Here is a 23,521-nt window from a genome sequence, read left to right as displayed (position 1 = left end):
TCCAAAGCCCATGCTCTTTCCACTGAGCCATGCTGCTTCTCTAGCATTCACTGTAATAATAACAGTCATTTTGGTTAAGTGCTTGCTAGGTGCCAGGAACTGTGCTAAGTGCTGCAGTAGATATAATACAATCAGATTGAACACAGTCCCTTTCGTCCATGGGGTTACTAAAGTGGAGAGAAGAGATATTTAATGTCCAGTTTACAGAAAAGGAAACTGCAGTACAGAGAAGTTAAGTGTTTTGACCAAGGTCTCACAACAGGTGGAGCCAGCATTTTTTTTTCAAAAAATTGTTATTATTTACTCACTTTTTCTTGAGAATTTCCTAATGACTCCTGATTCCAAGTTATTAACGTCTGTCACCTTTTCTAGACTATAAACCCATTGTCAACCAACTCTGCTGAACTGCATCTCCTAAACAGTACAGTTTTCAGCACATAGAAGGGCTCAATAAATACCATTAACGAAGATGAAATCCTATGCTCTTTCCAACTTGGTCAGGCTGCTTTAGAACTAGTAAGTGTAATTGTTGTAATTGTAACGATATTTATTGAACAGCCACTGGAGATAAAGCACTTGGAAAGAACAGAAGCACAAGACACATTCCCAGCCACAAACAGGACTAGCATTCTGGAGTCAGTGAATCAATCATATTTATTGAGTGCTTACTGTGTGCAGAGCACTGTACTAAGCATTTGGGAGAATACAACAGAGTTGGTAGACAAGTCCTCTGCCTGTAATGAGCTCACAGTCTAGAGGTGGAGACAGACATCAGTAGAAATAAATAAATTGTGGATATGTACATAATAGCTGTTAGCTGTGGGGATGAGGGAGGGGTGAATAAAGGGAGCAAATCAGGGCAACACAAAAGGGAGTGGGCAAAGAGGAAAAGAGGGTTTAGTCAGAGAAGGCCTTTTGGAGATGTGCCTTCAACAAGGTTTTTAAGATAGGGAGAGTAATTGTCAGATATAAAAAGGAGGGCATTCCAGGCCAGAGGCAGGACATGGAGAAAGGACATGGAGAAAGATAGATACCTCCTATCTTATCATCCTATCATCCTATCACTCACCTTGATTACTATCCCTCCTTGCTGACATCTCTGCCTCCTGTCTCTCCCCACTCAGTCTGTACTTCACTCTGCTGTCCAGATCATTTTTCTACAAAAACGTTCAGAACGTTTCCCCACTCCTCAAGAAACCCCAGTGGGTTCCCATCCACCTCTGAATCAAATGGAAACTCCTTCCCATTGACTTAAAAACATTCAATCACCTTGCCCCCTCCTCCCTCACCTTGCTACTCTCCTACTACAACCCAGCCTGCACACTTTGATCCCCTAATGCCAAGCTTCTCACTATACCTCAATCTCATCTATCTCACCACCAACCTCTCACTTAAATCCTATCTCTGGCCTGGAACACAACTCCTTCCTCATATTCAACAGGCAATGACTTGCCCGCCCTTCATAGCCTTATTGAAAGGCACATCTCCTCCAAGAGGCCTTCCCCAAATAAACCCTCCATTCTGCTTCTCCCACTCCCTTTTACATCATCCTGATTTGCTCTCTGTATTCATCCCCCCTCCCAGCCCCTCAGCACTTGTGTACACATCTGTAATTTAAAAAAAAATTTTATTAATGTCTGTCTGCCTCTCTAGACGGTAAACTCATTCTGGGCAGGGAATGTGTCTTTTTATTGTTGTAGTGTACTCTCCCAAGAGCTTAGTACAATGTTCTGCACACAGTAAGCATTCAATAAATACGATTGATTGACTGACAGATAGATGAGATAGAGGTACAGCGAGTAGATTGGTATTAGAGGAGTGAAGTGTGTGGGCTGGGTTTTAGGAGAGTAGCGAGGTGAGGTAAGAGGAGGCAAGATGATTGAGCGCTTTAAAATACACGGAGACTAATCTAGCTCTTGATCAAGCCAAGCAAATCGGACCATCAGACCACAGATCAGATGCAGGGGTCTTTGCTTCCATTTGTGCTGTGCTGTCGGTGGTGGGAATCTCTGAAATCCTCTGAAACTGCTGACATGTCTGATTCTGTCTCCTTGTTCTTCCTCCCCAGGTTCATGGCACACTGAAGCAGATGGCTCAGAGCAGCAAGAACCTGAAGGACAAGACTGGACCAGGGCTGAAGGTGTGAGGCTAGTGGAGCATATTTATTTTTAGGAAAATTCTCACTTGTCCAAGACCTGACACTCATGTTCTCAGCTCTTGGGCCTGAGGACCCAAATTAACCCACACAATAGGGCCACTCCCCAAGAATTTGTTTCAGAAGAGGAAAATGTAACTGGCAAGCTGGGCAGGGAGGAAATGGATGTTCCAGGTCCCCTGGTGATAGGAAGGGCTTTTGGCAGTGAGAAATGGAAAAGAGGAGGAGTGAAAGGAAGGGCCAACACAGTAGAAAAACCAGCAGTGGAGGATCACCCTGTCTTTTTCCAGATTTTCCCATCACAGTAGATAATAACACCTCCTTCCTCCCTTTCTCATAAACCAGAAAGCTTGACATTATCCTGGACTCATTTCACTCCTTCGGTTCTCACCAAATCTTGCTGGATCTATCTTCACACCTCCAGAATCTGCCTCTTCCTCTCCATCCAAAATGTTGCTGCGCTGATACAAGCACTTGTTACATCCTGCCTCGAATACTGCATCATCCTCTTTGCTGACCTCTCTGCCTTCAGGCTCCCTCCTTTACCGGTCCATATTTCACTCTGTTGTCCACATCATTTTTCTAAAAAAATCATTCTCCTTATGCCTCATCACTCCTCAAAAAACTCCAATGACTGCCCATCCACCTCCACATCAAGTGGAAATTTCTCACCATAGATTTAAGACACTCGATCACCCTCTCCTCCCACTTACCTTCACTTCTTTCCTACTACAACCCAACCTTTGCTCCTCCAATACTAACCTACTTACTGTGCCTCTATTTCCTCTCTTTCTCTTTCTCTCTCTCTCTCCCCTCCCTGCTATTCCCCCCAAGTCAAACCCTGCTGGGTCCCCCACCTCTGAGGAACTCAGAGACTGGACCCACTATTTCTGAGGTACTGAGAAACAGGGTCCTCCATTTCTGAGGAATTCAGAAACTCTGAGGAACTCAGAGACTGGGCCCCCAACTGCATGGGCAAGCAGTTTAGCAAACCTGGGGAGGTCGGGGGAGCGATGGGGCATGCCTACATCTTCTTAAGAGGTCCTGAAATGGTGGCCTCTCTCTCTAAAATGGAGCTAACATTGTTGCATCACCATAAGTGTAGACAGCACCACCATCCTTCCTTTCTCACGAGCCCATAACCTTGGTGTTATCATTGACTCCTCTCTCTCATTCAAACCACATATTCAATTCATCACTAAATCCTGTCAGTCCCACCTTCACAACATTGCTACAGTCTGCCCTTTCCTCTCCATCCAAACTGCTTCCAGGTTAATACAATCACTCATCCTCTCCCTCCTGGATTACTACAGCAGCCTCCTTGCTGGCTTCCCAACCTCCTGTCTCTCCTCACTCCAGTCCATTCTTCACACTACTGCCCAGAGCATTTTTCTACCGAAACATTCAGGACATGTCACTCCACTCCTCAAAAACTCCAGTGGTTGCCCATCCACTTCCATATCAAACAAAAACTCCTTACCTTGCCCACTCCTACCTCATCTCGCAACTCTCCTACTACAACACAGCCTGCACACTTCAGTAGTCTAAAGCTAACCTCACTGTGCCTCAATCGCATCTATTCTGCCGCTGATCCCACCACCGACCCCCCTCCCATATCCTGCCTCTAGCCTGGAATGCCTTCCCTCCTCAAATCCAATAGACAATTACTCTCCCCTGCTTCAAAGCCTTATTGAAGGCACATTTCCTCCAAGAGGCCTTTCTAAGCCCTGCCTTTCCTCTTCTCCCACTCACTTCTGCATCATCCTGACTTGCTCCCTTTTTCTTCCCCCCCACACCCCCGCCCAGCCCCACAGCACTTATGTACATATCTTTAATTTGTTTATTTATATTGATGCCTGTGTTCCCCACTCTAGACTGTGATCTCATTGTGGGCAGGGAATGTGTCTGTTTATTGCTATATTGTACTTTCCCAAGTACTTGGTACAGTGCTCTGCACACAGTCAGTGTTCAATAAATACAAATGAATGAATTAACCTATATACGTCTTAATGGCATTTTTAAAAAGCTTACTAAGTGCCAGTCACTGTACTAAGTGCTGGCGTAGATATAACTTAATTGGGTTGGACACAGTCCCCATCTCACAAAGGACTCACAATCTAAATCCCCATTTTGTGGATGAGGTAACTGAGGCACAGAGAAGTTCAGTGATTTGCCCAGGATCACACAGCAGGCAAGTCGTGGAGCCAGGTTTAGAACCCAAGTTATCTGACTCCCAGGCCTGTGGTCTTTCCACTAAGCCATGCTACTTCTCTTACTTGAGTCCTTATTTGAGTCCTCATTCCCTAAGCCCATAAATTCTCACACCCACCTTTCCTCAGAGCTCCTATGTACATATTCTCCAGGTTGGTTGACTTTCCTCTCTGTAATTCATTTTAATGTCTGTCTCCCTTATGAGATTGTAAACTGCTTGAGGGCAGGGATGGTGTCTACCTATTCTATTGCACTATCCCAAGTGTTTAATAATAATTAAAATAATAATGGTATTTGTTATGCACTTAATTTGTGCAAGGCACTGTTCAATTTGGATACAAGCAAATTGGGTTGGACACAGTCCTTGTTCCACATGGGGCTCATAGTGTCAATCCCCATTTTACAGTTGAGGTAACTGAGGCGCAGAAAAGTGAAGTGACTTCCCCAAGATCACACAGCAGACAAGTGGTGGAGCTGGAATTAGAACCCATGACCTTCTGACTCCCAGGTCTGTGCTCTATCCACTATGCCATCTGTGCACTATCCATTATGTCATGCTGGTGGGGAGTGTATGTAAAAAGGGCAGTGAAATTGGATGCTGACTTTTTGGGGTTGGTATCTTGATTACCTGGTAAACAAAGAATCAACTCCTGAGGAGTGTGGTGTAGTCGGCAGTAAGATAAGGCTGTTGAGAATCCAGTCTATGGAAGCATGTTTGGGATGTTTTTTGTAGCATTTGGGAAACTTGAATGCAGAATAATTACATTGTCTAGAACTCTGGTATCCACACCCTATCTTGATTTTCGTAACAGGGTGCTGCTTACTATATGCAGATCACTGTACCAAGTGCTTGGAAGAGTACAACAGAATTAGCAGACACGCTTCCTCCCCATAACCACTCCTGTCTAATTATGCCCTTCACTCAGCCGAGATAGTGACACCTCTGCCTACCTGTCTTCGTCACAGTGGACCAGCAGTAGGGAGATGAGTGAACACCAATCACTCTATAAGTGGTCATAGGGAGGGTGGACAACCTAGGCTTGTCCAGGTGCCAATGTTGGTTTAATGATTTAAGCCAATAGAAGGATGTACTTATTTCCATTTAACAGATGAGGAAACTGAAACCGAGGCAGATAAAGTGATTTACCCAAGGTCATCCAACAGAGCCAGGGCTAGAACTCAGGTGTTCTGACTCTCAGTCCCTTGCTCATTACACTGGCTCCTGCTGCTTCAAGAAATCCTAGTTTCCTGCCCTATGCGATTTGGGTGGTGGGATTAAACTTCCAAGTTGTGAGCAACCCAACTAAGATGATAATAATAATAATAATGATGTTGGTATTTGTTAAGTGCTTACTCTGTGCCAAGCACTGTTCTAAGCACTGGGGTAGACACAGGGTAATCAGGTTGTCCCACATGAGGCTCACAGTCTTAATCCCCATTTTACAGATGAGGTAACTGAGGCACCGAGAAGTTAAGTGACTTGCCCAAAGTCACATAGCTGACAGGTGGTGGAGCCAGGATTAGAACCCATGACCCCTGACTCCTAAGCCCACGGGTCTTTCCACTGAGCCACTCTGACTTCTGGTCACCTCAGATTTACAAGAAGGAGCCAACTGAAGCCTCAGCCTGTTACACTTCTCTGGAACTAGTGTCAGCAGCTGGAGAAGGCTTTAGGGAACTGTGATGGTGACATGTTCATATTGAAATGGTAGCAAGCCAAATTCTATGGAGAATAAAAATAGCACTTTGAGTTTGCCTGGTGCTTCCCTTTTCCCAGTGATCTCATTTTATTCTGAGAAGCAGTGTGGCTTAGTGGATATAACACGGGCCTGGGAGTCAAATAGGGTCAGGATTCTATTCGCAGCTCGGCCACTAGTCTGCTGGGTAACTTCAGACAAGTCACTTCACTTCTCTGTGCCTCAGTTACCTCATCTGTAAAATGGGTATTAAGACATTGAGCTCCACGTGGGGCATTGACTGTGTCTGACCTAATTAGTTTGTATTTACCCCAGCAATTAGTAGAGTCCCCGGCACTAAACAAATACCCTAAAAAAAGGTTCATATTGAAACAATACCAAGCCAAACTCTATGGAGAATAAAAATGGCACTTTGAATTCACCTGGTGCTTCCATTTTCCCAGTGATCTCATTTTATTGTCAGAACGTCCCCAGGAGATAAGGGCATGTTCCTGATTGGTCATCCTGAAGGCAGTGTGGTCAGGTGGGAACCAACAGGTCCAGGGAAATGAAAATTCTTGCTCTTCCTTCTGCTGCATGTTTTTAAGTCCCTCTCCCTCTCCACACCTCCCAATCTCCCTGATTGTGGTTTTGGGGTCATCTCCTAGAAATAGTTTGACCCACAGTTCTGCAGTCCCCAATTTCAGATAGAAAAATAGGGAAAAGGAAAAAAAAGGAGCCCAAAGTACCATTTTTAAGGATTTCTATTCTCATCCATTATCCCAGTCCTTCACACATTGTACATTGGTACAGCAATCCTCTTTGATGACTAAGAATTCTTCCATGAATTATTCATATATCTTTTTATATCACCCAGTGTGACACCAGCTGGGGACCAACCAATATTACAAACATGGTACCAATAAAAAGAATGCGTAATCAGACTTTAAACATTCTCTGTACCCTGCCAAGCTCTGCACGTGCCAGCAGAATGCTAACAACCATCCGGTTCTACTAGTTTGAAGGGTTTCTCAATGCAAAAGGGATTGTGATTTTAATAAAACAGCAATTCCATACTTTTAAAATTACAGTTTACTCTTCTGCTACATTGAGGTGATGGACTTGTGGGACCTCTGTGAGGCTTGGGTATCTGACATGGAAATATTGCTCTGGGTGAGGGCTTCTTTACTCCAGCTGAGAGACTTCCTACCTCCCTGATAAATTCACAGCCATCCACTCACCTTGACACTCAGGACCAGGGCCTGAAAGGTGCAGACTTTACTCTGCTCACCACAACCCGGCCCTTTCTTCCCACTGCCACCCCAAACCACTCATCCCCAACACGCACTCTGACAGTTAACACCCTGACATCCTGAGAAGAAGCATGGCCTAGTGTCTGGAAGTCAGAGGGACCTGAGATCTAATTCCTGCTCTGCACTTAACTGCTCTATGACCTTAGGCAAGTCACTTCATTTCTCTGTACCTCAATTACTTCATCTGGAAAATGGGGATTTAGACTGTGAGCTCCATGTGGGACATGGAGTGTTTCCAACCTGATTAGCTTGTACGAGCTTAACAAATATTATTAAAAAAATAAAGAAATTCCCATCCAACCCATCCCTATACCATACATTGCCCCGTCCCCAGGCACCCACCCAACAATCCCATCTAAATGTGGCTTGTGGAGATGCCATTTTATTTTGGGCAAGCTCAAATCAATCAATCAGTGGTATTTACTAAGCACTGGGGTATATGCAAGATGACCAAGTCCCACATGGGGCTCACTTTCTTAGTAAAAGGGGGAACAATTTGCAGATGAAGGACCTGAGGCATGGAAAAGTTCAGTGGTTTACCAAGGTTACACTGTAGGCTATTTTCAGAGATGGGATTAGAACCCACATCTTCTGATTCCCAGGCTCGTGCTCTATCTACCATGTGTTGCTTCCCACAGCCCTCTAACCTGCCATCTAAGTGCCCCCTCACCCCTTGGAAAAAAGTTATCTCTCTCTCTTTCTCTCTGAATCAATCAATTAATCATTCTCTCTCTCCTCACAGAGTCTTCCATTCTCTAGCTCCCCTTCACATACACCAGGCCATCATGCCCCACTTGGGCCCGCCCCCAAACCTCCCCTCTTTTGTTGCTCAAATCACTTCCTCAACTCCATCCTCTCTTCAACCTTCCCAACCTCCTTTACTTTTCCCCTCCAATGATTTTGCATCACCAACTCCCAGACTTGAGTCACCTCCACATTATGCTTTTTGCTCTGGGCTTCTGAGCACTTTTGGTAGAAATCCAGACACCAAACTGACCTTGATCACTTAAATTGCCCTGTCCTCTTCCTGACTTCCCTATCACTGTGGATGGTATGCCCATCCTGCCCGTCTCTCAAACCTGCAACCTCGGTGTCATCTTCGACTCGGCTCTCTCATTCATCCCACACATCCAATCTGTTACCAAGACCTGCCGGTCTCACCTTTATAATATCGCCAAGATCCGCCCTTTCCTCTCCACCCAAACAGCTATCTTACTGATATAGGCTCTCATAATATCCCGGCTGGATTACTGTGTCAGCCTTCTCTCCTTCTGTCTCTCCCCGTTCCAGTCTATTCTTCATTCTGCTGCCTGGCTCATCTTCCTGCAGAAACGCTCTGGGCATGTCACTCCCCTTCTTAAAAACCTCCAGTGGTTGCCTATCAACCTCTGCACAAAACAAAAACTCCTCACTCTAGGCTACAAGGCTCTCCATCACCTTGCCCCCTCCTACCTCTCCTCCCTTCTCTCTTTCTACTGCCCACCCCATAGGCTCCGCTCCTCTGCCGCCCACCTTCTCACCGTCTCCCATTCTCGCCTATCCCGCTACCGACCCCTGGGCCACGTCCTCCCGCTGTCGTGGAATGCCCTCCCTCCTCACCTCTGCCAAACTAATTATCTTCCCCTCTTCAAAGCCCTACTGAGAGCTCACTTCCTCTAAGAGGCCTTCCCAGACTGAGCTTCCCCTTTTCCCTCTGCTCCCTCTGCTGCCTCTCTATCCCCCTTTCACCTCCCCTCAGCTAAGCCCCCTTTCCCCCCTTTCCTCTGCTCCTCCCCCTCTCCTTTCCCCTCCCCTCAGCACTATGCTCATCCGCTCATTTGTCTATATTTTTATTACCCTATTTATTTTGTTAACGAGATGTACATCCCCTTGATTCTACTTATTGCTATTGTTTTTGTCTGTCTCCCCCGATTAGACTGTAAGCCCATCAATGGGCAGGGACTGTCTCTATCTGTTGCCGATTTGTACATTCCAAGTGCTTATTACAGTGCTCTGCACATAGTAAGCGCTCAATAAATACGAATGAATGAATGAATGAATAAATCAATCAATCAGTGATATTCACTGAGTGCTACTTGTGGACAGGGCACTGTACTGAGTTCTTGGGGAAGTACAATATAATGGAGTTGGTAGATTTGACCCCTATCCATAAGGAGTTAACAGAGAGGGATAGACATTAAAATAAATTAGAGATAGGGAAATAATAGAATATAAAATATGTATATGAGAATAAAAGTGCTTAAAGGGTACACAGCCAAGTGCATAGTCAATGCAAAGGGGAAGGTGCATAGGGAAAATTAAGGACTAAGGCCAGGTTATTTTGAGGAAATGTTGTTTTAGGAGGTTTTTGAAAGTGGGGAGAGCAATTATCTTTTGGATTTGAGGAGGGAGGGCATTCCAGGACAGAGGCAGGATGTGGGAGAGGGGACATCATCGAGATAGAAGAGATCAAGGCACAGTGAGAAGGTTAGCATTAGAGGAGTGAAGTATCTGGACTGGGTTGTAGTAGGAGAGTAGCAAGATGAGGTAGGAGGAGGCAAGGTGGTGAAGTGCTTTAAAGCCAATGGTGAGGAGTTTTCATGTGATGCGGAGGTGGACTGGCAATCACTGAAGTTTTTGAGGATTGGAGTGACATGTCCTGAATGTTTTGGTAGAAAAATGATTTGGGCAGCAGAGTGAAGTATGGACTGGAGTGAGGAGAGACAGGAGGTTGGGAGGTCAGCAAGGTGGCTGATGCAGTAATCTAGGAGGGAGAGGATGAGCGACTGTATTAACCTGGTGGCAGTTTGGATGGAAAGGGACAGACTGTAGCAATGTTGTGAAGGTGGGACTGACAGGATTTAGTGATGAAATGACGTGTGGGTTGAATGAGAGAGAGGAGTCAAGGATAACACCAAGTTACGGACTCATGAGACAGGAAGGATGGTGGTGCTGTCTACAGTGATGGGAAAGTTGGGGGAGGACAGGATTTGGGTGGGAAGATAAGGAGTTCTGTTTTGGAAATGTTACGGTGGAGACGATGGGAGGATATCCAAGTAGTGATGTCTTGAAGGCAGTAGGAAATGTCATTCTGCAGAGAGGTAAAGAGATCAGGACTGGAGATGTAGATTTGGGTATCATCTGCATAAAGGTGGTAGGTGAAGCCATGGGACCAAATGACTTCTACAAGGGAGTGGGTCTAGATGAAGACTAGAAGGGGAACCAGAACTGAACCTTGGGGGACCCCCACAGTTAGGGGGTGGAAAGCAAAGGAGGAGCCCGTGAAAGAGACTGAGAATGAATGACCAAAGAGATGAGGGGAACCAAGAGAGGGCAGTCAGTGAAGCCAAAGTTGGATAATGTTTCCAGGAGAAGGGAGTGATCGACAGTGATATAGGCAGCCGTGTGGTCGGGAAGGATGGAGTAGAGGCCATTGGATTTGGCCAGGAGGAGACCATTATTCACCTTTGATAAGGCTGTTTCTGTGGACTGAAGGGGATGGAAGCCAGATTGGAGGGGGTAAAGGAGAGAATTGGAAGAGAGGAATTTGAGGCAGTGGGTGTAGACAACCCGCTCAAGGAGTTTGAAGAGGAATGGTAGTACGGTGATGGGATCCAAACTGGATGGAGCCATGGGGTCAAGGGAGGGTTTTGGTTTTTTTTAGGATAGGGGAGACATGAACATGCTTGAAAGCAGTGGGAAGAAGCCACTGGAGAGCGAACAGTGGAAGATGGCTGTGTTCGTCTCTGAATCATTCATTCATTCATTCATTCATTCATTCATTCATTCATTCAATCAATCGTATTTATTGAGCGCTTACTGTTTGCAGAGCACTGTACTAAGCATTTGGAAAGTGCAATTTGGCAACAAATACAGGCAATCCCTACCCAACAACAGGCTCACAGTCTAGAATCCATACTTCACTCTGCTGCCTGGATCATTAAAAAAAATCTTGTTCTGTTCATGTCTCCCCAGCCCTCAGCATCCTTCAATAGTTCCCTGTTCTTCTGTATATCAAACATAATCTCCCAGTTATTTCCTTCAGAGCTCTACCTTAGCTCTCTCCCTCCTAGTTATCCACTCTTTTCTCCCACTACACCGCAATATACCTGCTCAAACTAACTAGTCCTGTGTACATCAGCCTCCTCTCCTCCACTTCCACTCATTTGCTCACACCCTTCCTCTTGCCTGGACTGTCTCCCCCTTTAAATCCAACAGACCACAGCTCTCCCCATCTTCAAGTCCTTCTTAAATCATGTCTTCCAGAAGGTCTTCCACAGTTAAGTTGTTTTCACCCCCAAGTTTTATCCTCTCAGAACTACAACCTCAGGACTCCTCTGCATATTTACAACAATTATGGACCTCAGCAATTTTGTACATATCACCCACATATTCCATCTCTCACCAATCCTATCATACTATTGTTAAAATCCACCCTTTCCTCTCCATCAAAATTGCTACTATGCTGATCCAACAACTTATGTTTATCTCACCTTGACTATTGCATCGGCTTCCTGACTGACCTTCCTGCCTCCTGTCTCTCCCCACTCCAGTCTATACTTCACTCTGCTGACTAGCTGACTGGATCATTTTTCTACAAAAACATTCAGTTAATGTTTTCCCACTCCTCAAGAACCTCCATTGGTTGCCCATCTGTCTCCGCATCAAACAGAAACTTCTTCCAATTGGTTTTAAAGGACTCAATCTCCTTGCCCCTTTCTATCTTATATTACTGATTTTATACTACAACCCTACCCTTCTTGCCAAATCCAATGGCTCCTACTCCATTCTAATCCTCCTTGACCTCTCTGCTGCCTTTGACACTGTCGACCATCCCCTCCTCCTCCATACCTTATCTCACCTTGGCTTTACGGACTCTGTCCTCTCCTGGTTCTCCTCTTACCTCTCTGGCCGGTCATTCTCGGTCTCCTTCGCTGGAGCCTCCTCCCCCTCCCATCCTTTAACTGTTGGAGTTCCTCAAGGGTCAGTTCTTGGCCCTCTTCTGTTCTCCATTTACACTCACTCCCTCGGTGAACTCATTCGCTCTCACGGCTTTGACTACCATCTCTACGCAGATGACACGCAGATCTACATCTCCGCCCCTGTCCTCTCCCCCTCCCTTCAGGCTCGCATCTCCTCCTGCCTCCGGGACGTCTCCACCTGGATGTCGGCCCGCCACCTAAAACTCAACATGAGCAAGACTGAGCTCCTCATCTTCCCTCCCAAACCCGGTCCTCTCCCAGACTTCTCTATCACCGTGGATGGCACGACCATCCTTCCCGTCTCTCAGGCCCGCAATCTTGGTTTCATCCTTGACTCGTCTCTCTCGCTCACCCCACACATCCTATCCGTTACCAAGACCTGCCGGTTTCACCTCTACAATATCGCCAAGATCCGCCCTTTCCTCTCCACCCAAACGGCTACCTTACTGTTACGGGCTCTCGTTATATCCCGGCTAGACTACTGTGTCAGCCTTCTCTCTGACCTCCCTTCCTCCTCTCTCGCCCCGCTCCAGTCTATTCTTCACTCCGTTGCCCGGCTCATCTTCCTGCAGAAACGATCTGGGCATGTCACTCCCCTTCTTAAACAACTCCAGTGGTCGCCTATCGACCTCCGCTCCAAACAAAAACTCCTCACTCTAGGCTTCAAGGCTCTCCATCACCTTGCCCCTTCCTACCTCTCCTCCCTTCTCTCTTCCTACCGCCCACCCCGCATGCTCCGCTCCTCTGCCGCCCACCTCCTCACCGTCCCTCGGTCTCGCCTATCTCGCCGTCGACCCCCGGGTCACGTCCTCCCGTGGTCCTGGAATGCCCTCCCTCCTCACCTCCGCCAAACTGATTCTCTTTCCCTCTTCAAAACCCTACTTAAAACTCACCTCCTCCAAGAGGCCTTCCCAGACTGAGCTCCTCTTCTCCCTCTACTCCCTCTGCCATCCCCCCTTTACCTCTCCGCAGCTAAACCCTCATTTTCCCCTTTTCCCTCTGCTCCTCCACCTCTCCCTTCCCATCCCCACAGCACTGTACTCGTCTGCTCAACTGTATATATTTCCGTTACCCTATTTATTTTGTTAATGAATTGTACATCGCCTTGATTCTATTTAGTTACCATTGTTTTTACGAGATGTTCTTCCCCTTGACTCTGTTTATTGCCATTGTTCTCGTTTGTCCGTCTCCCCCGATTAGACTGTAAGCCCATCAAACGGCAGGGACTGTCTCTATCTGTTGCCGACTTGTTCATCCCAAGCGCTTAGTACAGTGCTCTGCACATAGTAAGCGCTCAATAAATACTATTGAATGAATGAATGAATACCCACTTACTTCTCTTCTCTAACACCAACCTACTCACTGTACCACAACCCTTATCTATCTTGCCACTGATCTCTTGTTCATAACTTGCCTCTGTCCTGGAACACCCTTCCCCTTCGTTTTTGATAGACCATCACTCTTCCCACCTTCAAAGCCTATTAAAATCACACTTCTTCCAAGAGGCCTTCCCTGACTCGCCCTAATTTCCCCTACTCCCTTTCCCTCTGCACTGTCCTTGCACTTGAATTTGCATCCTTTATTCATTCCACCCTCAGCCCCTCAGCAAATGTATATACTCATAATTTATATTCATGTCTATTTCCCCCTCTAGACTGCAAGCTCCTTGTGGACAGGGAACAAGTCTACCAACTCTGTTATATTGTACTCTCCCAAGTGCTTAGTAGAGTGCTCTGCACACAGTAAGCATTCAATAAATGCAATTGATTGATTGATTACAGAGTTACTATTTAAACAGTCATCTACAAATACATTTTTCCTTTTCCTTCTGTAGTTTTCCTTTTTTTTTAATGGCATTTATTAGCTTACTAGGTATGAAGCACTGTTCTAATCACTGGGGTAGATATAAATTTATCAGGTTAAATACAGTCCTGTCCCACATGGGGCTCACAGTCCAAGTTGGAAGCAGGAGGATTTAATCCTTATTATCATTATTATTATTATATTTGTTAAACACTTACAATGAGCCAGGTACTGTACTAAGTGCTGGGGTGGATACAAGCAAATCAGGGTGGACATAGTCCATGTCCCATACTGGGCTCAGAGTCTTAGTCCCCATTTTATAGATAACTGAGGCCCAGGGAAGTTTAATGACTTAATGACTTAATGACTCAGCAAGCAATTGTCAATGCCAGAATTAAAACCCAGGTCCTTTGACTCCCAGTCCGGTGTGCATTCAATTAGTTCATACTGCTTATTTTTTCACTTTGTGCCTGTTTCCCTTGCTAGTTGGTAAATCCCTTGGGTGCAGGGATGATGTCTTTTGATTTTGTTGTTCTCTCCTAAGTATTTAGTAGAATATTCTGTATATAGTAGGTCCTCAATAAATGCCATTAATTGATTGATTGATTGATCGAATCCTTACTTTTGCTTTTAGAATTTGAATAAAGCTCTTGTTCTCATTCATGTCTATTTGTCTCCCACGTTGGAATGTAAGGCAGGGACTTTGCCTCATCTTTCTCTGGTATCTTTCTAATGCCAGCCCCTTTCACAGTGCTCTGCAAACAGTAGGCACTGAACAAAGGGAGCTGATGATGATAAAATGATGACATTCACATTGTTTTGAAACAGGAGGTGCTGTTTTTCAGATCTGCACTGAATAGGGTAGGATGCCAGTTACTGGGTGGAAGACGCAGACCTGCTTCAGGACGCAGACCTGCTTCAGGAAGATGGGGCCCAGGTCAGCAGAAGCCTGAAAAAGAAGGGGACAGGATTCTTTGGGCCTAGTTCCTCTCCTCTGTGAATCTGGTCCTGCAGATTTCCATGACCCCCTGGGTTTAGTTTTAGATTTCTAAGTATGTCTCTGGTCTCTGGTGGCAGGAGCAGATAGCTTTCATTGCAGAGGTGGGGAAATATTCTGTTCTTTTGTTTCTCTGACTGTGGAAATGCCTCATGTGATCTTCCTACAACAGCAGCTGGCCTGTTTGCCCTGGTGACATTGACTGGCTTTATTGATTTTGATTTTATTAACGTCTCTAAATGCATTTTATTAATCCTTTAGTACAAGACCTGATGCCTGTCTCTTTCACAGTTGTTATCAGGAGAAAAGAAGGCAAGCATCACTTAATAATTAAAAATAAGTGTGGTATTTGTGAAGTGCTTACTGTGTGCCAAGCACTATAATAAGCGCTGGGGTAGCTATAAGATCAGTAGCTATAAGATCATTTATTGGACACAGTTCCTGCCTTATATGGGGCTTGCTGCCAGCGTGGTTCAGTGGAAAGAACACGGGCTTGGGAGTCAGAGGTCATGGGTTCAAATCCTGGCTCTGCCGTTTGTCAGCTGTGTGACTTTGGTCAAGTGACTTGACCAAACTCTGTGCCTCAGTTCCCTCATCTGTAAAATGGGGATTAAGACTGTGAGCCCCACGTGGGACAACCTGATCACCTTGTATCCTCCCCAGTGCTTAGAACAGTGCTTTGCACATAGTAAGCGCTTAACAAATGCCATCATTATTATTAAAAGGGAAGAACATTTTAAGAGTAAGGAAATGGAGAAACAGAAATACAATGACTTGCCCAAGGTTACAACACAGGCAAATGGCAGAGCCAGAACTAGAACTCAGGTCTAAAGGATAGAGCAGAAGTCTGGGACTCAGAGGATTCTAATCCTGGCCCCACCATTTGCCTGCTTTGTGACTTTGGACAAGTCACTTCACATCTCCTTCAAGAGGCCTTCAATGACTATGCCCTACTTTCCTTCTGTAGCACCCTGACTTGTTCCTTTATTCATCAGCCCTGTCCTAGTCCCACAGCACTTATGTACATATCTGTAATTAATACATTTATATTGGTGTCTGTCTACCACTCAAGATGGTGAGCTTATTGTGGGCAGGGACTGTGCCTATTTATTGTTATATTGTACACTCCAAAGTGCCTTGTGCAATGCTCAAAAAATATGATTAAATGAATGATTAAAAGAATGCATTCTCTCTACCTCAGTTTTCTCAGCTAAAAAATGGGGATTCTTTCATTCATTCATTCAATCATATTTATTGAGCACTTACAGTTTACAGAGCACTGTACTAAGGGCTTGGGAGAGTACAATGCAACAATAAATAGACACATTCATATTCCCTTACCACAGTGAGCTTACAGTCTAGAGTGGAGGAGACAGACATTAATATAAATGAATAAATTACAGATGTGTACATAAGTGCTATGAGGCTGGGAGAGGGGAAGAACAAAGGGAGCAAGTCAGCAAGATATGCCTTCAAAAAGGCTTTGAAGGGGTGGGGAGAGTATTTGTCTGTCAGATTGGAGGAGGGAGAGCATTCCAGAACAGAGGCAAGATGCGGCTGAAGGGTTTGGCAGCCAGGTAGATGACATCAAGGCTCAGTGAGAAGGTTAGCATTAGAGGAGAGAAGTGTGTATGCTGGGTTGTAGTAGGAGAATAGTGAGGTGTGGTTGGAGGGGACAAAGTGATTGAGGGCATTGAAATCAATGGTGAGGAGTTTTTGTTTGATGAGGAGGTAGATGGGCAACCAATGGAGTTTTTTAAGAAGTGGGGAAACATGTTCTGAACATTTTTGTAGAAAAACAATCTGGGCAGCAGAGTGAAGTATGGTCTGGGGTGGGGAGACACAAGAGGCTGGGAGGTCAGCAAGGAGGTAGATGCAATAATCCAGGTGGGATAGGGTGAGTGATTGTGTTAACGTGATAGCAGTTTGGATGGAGAGGAAAGAGTGGATTTTAGCGATGTTGTGAAGGTGGGACCTATAGGATTTAGTGATGATTTAATGTGAGTTGAATGAGATAGAGGAGTCAAAGATAATGCCAAGACTGTGGGCCTGTGGGACAGGAAGGATGGAGGTGTCATCTGCAGTGATGGGAAAGTCAGGGGGAGGACAGGATTTGGGTGGGAAGATAAGGAGTTCTGTTTTGGCATGATAAGCTTGAGGTGATGGGAGGACATCCAAATAGAGTTGTCTTGACGGCAGGAAGAAATGAGAGATCAGAGCTGAAGATGTGGATTTGGGTATCATCTGCATGCAGGTGGTAGTTGAAGCCATGAGAGCAAATGAGTTCTCTAAGGGACTGGGTGTAGATGAAGAATAGTAGGAGATCCAGAACTGAACCCTGAGGGACCCCACAGTTAGGGGGTGGGAGGTAGAGGAGGATCCCACTAAGGAGACTGAAAATGAATGGCCAGAAAGATAAGAGGAGAACCAAGAGAGGACAGTGTCAGTGAAGCCAAGGTTGGATAATATTTTCAGGAGAAGGAGGTGGTCAGCACTGACGAAGGCAGCTGAGAGGTCAAGGAAGATTAGGAAGGACTGGAGGCCATTGGATTTACCCAGAAGAAGATCACTGGTGACTTTTGAGAGTGCACGTTCATGTGGAGAGAAGGGGATAAATGCCTGATTGGAGCAGGTCAAGGAGAGAATTGGAGGTGAGGAATTTGAGACAGTGGGTGCAGACAACTTGCTCAAGGAGTTTGGAGAGCAATGGTAGAAGGGAGATGGGGTGATAACTATTCATTCATTCATTCAATAGTATTTATTGAGTGCTTACTATGTGCAGTAAGTGTAGTGTACTATGTGCAGTAAGTGTAGTGTACTATGTGCAGTAAGTAATTTATTGAGTGTACTATATGCGCTGTACTAAGCACTTGGAATGAACAAGTCAACAACAGATAGAGACAGTCCCTGCCGTTTGACAGGCTTACAGTCTAATTGGGGAGACAGACAGACAAGAACAATGGCAATAAATAGAGTCAAGGGGAAGAACATCTAGTAAAAACAATGGCAACTAAATAGAATCAAGGCGATGTACATTTCATTAACAAAATAAATAGGGTAATGAAAATATATACAGTTGAGCAGACGAGTACAGTGCTGAGGGGATGGGAAGGGAGAGGGGGAGGAGCAGAAGGAAATGAGGGGAAAAGAGGGTTAAGCTGCGGAGAGGTGAAGGGGGGGGCGGTAGAGGGAGTAGAGGGAGAAGGGGAGCTCAGTCTGGGAAGGCCTCTTGGAGGAGGTGAGTTTTAAGTAGGGTTTTGAAGAGGGGAAGAGAATCAGTTTGGCGGAGGTGAGGAGGGAGGGCATTCCGGGACCGTGGGAGGACGTGGCCCAGGGGTCGAGGACGGGATAGGTGAGACTGAGGGATGGTGAGGAGGTGGGTGGCAGAGGAGTGGAGCGTGCGGGGGCGGCAGTAGAAAGAGAGAAGGGAGGAGAGGTAGGAAGGAGCAAGGTGATGTAGATCCTTGAAGCCTAGAGTGAGGAGTTTTTGTTTGGAGAGGAGGTTGATAGGCAACCACTGGAGTTGTTTAAGAAGGGGAGTGACGTGCCCAGAGCATTTCTGCAGGAAGATAAGCCGGGCAGCGGAGTGAAGAATAGACTGTAGCGCGGCGAGAGAGGAGGAAGGGAGATCAGAGAGAAGGCTGACACAGTAGTCTAGCCGGATAACTAGAGGGAGCCGTGGGGTCAAGAGAGGGCTTTTTTAGGATAGGGGAGAAATGAGCATGTTTGAAGGCAGTGGGGAAGAAGCCATTGGAGAGCAAACAGTTGAAGATAGCAGTTAGGGAGGTAAGAAGACAAGGAGATGAGTTCTGTGTGGTATAGGGACTGTGTCTTATCTGATTATCTTGTATCTATCCCAGAACTTAGTATTGTACTTGGTGCATAGTAGGTGCTTAATAAATAGCACAATTGTTATTAATTATTAAGTAGCACTTGTCTTCTCCTCTGACTATAACTGCGTATGCGATAAGCAGCAGTCTTGTTTTCAAGGGCTAACAAGTCCACTTAGAGTTGTTAATAAAATCAAAACCACAAGGAGCTGGAAAGTGATAAGTTCAAAACAAACAAAAGGAAATGCGTCTTTACACAGTGGTCAATCAGTGGTATTTATTCAGTTTATTCAGTGCTTACTGTGTGCCAAGCACTTTACTAAGCTCTTGGGAAAGAAAACTACAGTAGAGTTGACAGATACATTCCCTGTCCACAAAGAGAAGCAGCATAACCTAGTGGATACAACATGGGTCTGGAGTCAGAAGGACTTGGGTTCTGATTCTGACTGTACTGCTTGTCTGCTGTGTGACCTCAGAGAAGTCACTTCACTTCTCTGGGCCTCACTAGCCTCATCTGTATAATGTGGACTAAGACTGTGAGCCCCAAGTGGGAAATGGACTGTATCCAACCTGATTTGCTTTTATCTACCCATTGCTTAGTACAATGCCTGGCACACAGTAAGCGCTTAACCAAATACTACTGAAAAAAGAAAAAGGAGCTTAGTTAAGCTATGGAGGTATTTGGGATTTGTGACCACACAAAAGGTTGCGTAGGCTCTTTCAAGTGGTCTTGAAGATCCATAATGGATTACCTGGGGGAAAATAGGGGATGTTGATGTAAAGTTAATTTGTTAGTTGAGCCCTCACTAACGATGTAGATTTTTTACCACTAATAATAATAATTATTAAGCATTTACTCAGTACTAAACTCTAGGGTAGCAGCAGATCTTATACAATCCCTGTTACAGTGAGAAGCTGCATGGCCCAGAGGAAAGAGTATTGGCCTGGTATTAAGAAGACCTGGGTTCCAATTTTGGCTCTGTTACTTGTCTGCTATGTGACCTCAGGCAAGTCACTCCATTTTTCTGTGCCTCCATTACTTCATCAGTTTTACTGGGATTAAATCATCTTCCCTTCAATTTAAGACTGTGAGCCCTATGTGGGACCTAGACTGTGTCCATCCTCGTGCTCTTGTATCTATCTCAGTACTTAATACAATAAACACTTAGCAAATGCAGTTAAAAAAAAACACCTGGAGAATTTTGTTTTTTAAATGAGAAAGAAGTAAAAATGGTGCCAATTTTAATTCCACTAGAGGCAGGTTTATGGAGGAGGCTGTGGAGAGGAAAGGAGGGAAAGGAACCAAGAAGATGTGGAAAACCAGAGCCTTGTGATAAAGCGAATGTAGAGAAAGAATTTGGTTTCTGGCATCAGCTCTTAGGGATTAGGACTCATTTCACATCCCTGAAGTCACCTCCTCTTGAAGCCATAAAACCCGGAAGAGGATCTCTGTAAATCAGCCATTGGAAAAAAGCATTGCCCTGTGCCAGGTCCCCAACCATAATGTGTCTGGGTCCTACAGCCCCATGGAGAGTATAACAGAGGGTAGGTGTAGTCCACATGGGGGTTGTGTTCCTGAAGAGCTTCAAGCACCAGAATGCTCACCTGGATACACGAAGTTCCTCTGCACAACTGTTTTCCCCACAAGGTGCATTCAGACTGTCATGTTTTTAATGAATCAGTCAGTCAGTAGTATTTATGGATGCCGATTGAGTGCACAGCACTGGACTAAGCACTTGAGAGAGTGCAGTGCAACAGAGATGGTAGACATGTTCTCTGCCCTCAAAGAGCTTACTATCTAGGGGTCTTTGCCAGAAGAACACGCCTTAATTCCTTAAAAGCATCCTAACCAAAACACAGAATGAAAACTTAATTGAGAAAAAACACTGACTATGCTCTTTCCCATCCCCCTTTCCATCCCCTGTGGCACCACAGTAGACTCTGGACTTCAGGATCAATTCCTGTGTTCTCAACCCGCCCACACAATTTCTGCCTTTGTATCATCTGTAATTCTATTTGAACTCTACATTATGAGCTGCATTTCTCAGACATAATTTTGAACTCATACAAGAAAACAACCCAGAGTTAGAAGCATCTGGAAAGGCATGCTGAGCTTGCGAAATGTGGCCTAAAATTAGCTGGCATTCTTGAGCTGCTTTTGTCCAAAGAACGTGAGCATAATGCCTACGCCTTATAATCACAGGGAGACCTCTGATTATAAAATGTTATTGCCTGGTGGTCATATATCAGCTTGGTCCTTCCTTGAATGACTTAAACAACTTGGCCTCACGCCACTGAAGGAAACACTATTTGATGACCTCGGGTGACTTCCCCCCCACCCCCCAGAGCCCATGAAAATTGTACTGAGAGAAGTTTCCTTGGGTGGAGACTGCATAGGTGTATGTTTTGTATAGTGGAGAGAGAATGGGTCTGAGAGTCAGAAGGACCTGGATTCTAATCCTGGCTTCTCCATTTGCTTGATGAGTGACCTTGGGCAAGTAACTTCACTTCTCTGTGCCTCAGTTACCTCATCTATAAAATGGGGATTGAGAATGTAAGCCCACGTAGGGCGACTGTGTCCAACCTGATTTGCTTGTATCCACCCCAACACTTAGTACAGTGCCTGGCATATAGTAAGCACTTCAGAAATAACATCATTATTTAATTTTTCTGTGTCTCAGTTACTTCAGTCCTGTAAAATAGGGATTGAGACTCTGAGGTACATGGGAGAGAAAGGCAATAGATTCAGGGCATTTGGTCTGAATTAGGGCCTCCCTAGAGGCAGAGCTTTTACTGTTTATCACCCTGATGTAAGAGTCAGACCTGAATTCAAGTTTTGCCTCTTCCCAGGCTCTCAGCTGGAAACTGAGGGAAGGTATTTAAAAATACCTTAATTAGGGACTAATCAATCATATTTATTGAGCCCTTAATGTGTGCTGAGCCTTGTATTAAGTGCTTGGGTGGGTAAAATATAACAGAGTTGGTAGACATGTTCCTTGCTCACAAGGAGATTACAGTCTACTCTTTGCTATTTCAACAAGCAAATGACTTTAAGAAAATAAATCTATTTCTCAGTATCTGCAAGGGTTCTCTTTTGCCAGAGCCAAAATGAAGGATTGATTCTCCCAAGATCACCCAGTGTGTGGCAAATACACCTTTATCCCAGAATGATTACCTTCCACCCAGGCTTCTGCATTATTTGAGCGGTAGTATGATCTGGTGGAAAGAGCACAGGCCTGGGATTCAGATGACTGGAATTCTAATCCTGGTTCTGCCACATGTCTACCATGTGATCTTGGGCAAGTCACCTAACTTCTCTGGACCTCTTCTGTGAAATGGACATTAAATCTCACACTCTTCTATGTAGACTGCAAACCCCACTTGGGACAGGAACTGTGTACAATCTGATTAACTTGTATCTATCCCAGCACTTAGAACAGTGTTGGGCACATAGTAAGTGCTTAACAAATACCATTATTGTTATTATTATTATCATTATTATTTCTGTTGCTTGGCTTGCTACTGTTACTGCCACTATTATGTGCAATGGGTATGGACAGTAATTTTTCTGAGAAAAAACTCTCTACCGAGAGGATCACCTCTTGGACATCAGCCCTGTGGAGGAGATTTACTGAAATGACATTATGGAAGGTTGAAGGGATAAGAACAGGCTGACTCAGCTACTCATTTGGAAATTGTTCTGAATGAAAGCCCTGAAGCAATAAAAAGTACTTTTTGACCTGTCATATCTACAACATTATCAGCAAGCAAGTAATCTAACCGTACCAACACTAAGGCCTTGAGAGCTTGGTCTTATCAGATTTTCCACACTTGACTTTAGAACAGTAATAATAATAAAAAAGAGAGTCAAATGGGAGAGGGTTATGTTGAGAAAAGGGGAATGTGAATAATTTTTTTACATGCCCTCCCTCTTTATCCCTGACTTATTGTCATTATTGAGCATGTAGAAGTTACAATGGCCATGGCTGCAAAGGTGAAAACAGCACTAGTTTCCAGAAAAATGTGAAATGAGAAGTTAGCTTCCAACACATAAGTGCCCCGCTTTGTTTACTCTCTCAGTGAAGAGGGATGGTGAATAGTTCCTTCTTGGTTCAGAGCCAACTGAACTCATTGGGTTTATCACTTGCCATATGCAGATGGTGAGTTTTCAGATTGGTTGGGTTCTCTCATGTGGTTTCTGATTGACCAGAGGATTGCCGGATGGGCACCTCATGCTCAGTTTTCCCAGGCACCTCTTCTCTCTTTAGAAAAAGAACGAGCACATGCTCTGACCTTTCTACACCCAGCATGTAGCACCAGCACCCAAAAGGTATCATTTTCCAAACTGGAATCTGGGATGATTGCAGACACCATGCTGACTGAACAAGGGAGCCTAGAATAGGAATTCTTCCCATTCTTTAACAGGGCTGTTACTTGAGACCAATTAGGCTTCCTATTTATATCCAAATTTTTTTAATGTGGTATTTGTTAAGAGCTTACTATGTGCCAGATATTGCATTGAGCACTGGAGTAGTTACAAGCTTATCAGGTTGGACACAGTCCACATGGGGCTCA

General features: G+C 45.0%; 1 protein-coding gene across 1 annotated transcript in view; it reads right to left on the bottom strand.

Annotated features, from left to right (window-relative positions):
• LOC114818249 (ectonucleotide pyrophosphatase/phosphodiesterase family member 7-like) overlaps window positions 1–23,320 on the bottom strand; it is a 147,798-nt gene extending 124,478 nt beyond the window's left edge. Inside the window, exons 1-4 of the mRNA XM_029083251.1 lie at window positions 23,240–23,320; window positions 14,997–15,068; window positions 10,722–10,823; window positions 1,975–2,110 (exon numbers count right to left, since the gene is read on the bottom strand). Coding sequence (XP_028939084.1) covers window positions 1,975–2,110; window positions 10,722–10,823; window positions 14,997–15,068; window positions 23,240–23,320 — 391 coding nt within the window. The remainder of the gene's footprint in view (window positions 1–1,974; window positions 2,111–10,721; window positions 10,824–14,996; window positions 15,069–23,239) is intronic.
• Between the last annotated feature and the right edge of the window lie 201 nt (window positions 23,321–23,521).

This window comes from Ornithorhynchus anatinus, chromosome 2 (assembly GCF_004115215.2).
Source record: "Ornithorhynchus anatinus isolate Pmale09 chromosome 2, mOrnAna1.pri.v4, whole genome shotgun sequence".
NCBI lineage: Eukaryota > Metazoa > Chordata > Mammalia > Monotremata > Ornithorhynchidae > Ornithorhynchus > Ornithorhynchus anatinus.
This window is presented reverse-complemented; position numbering and strand designations above follow the sequence as displayed.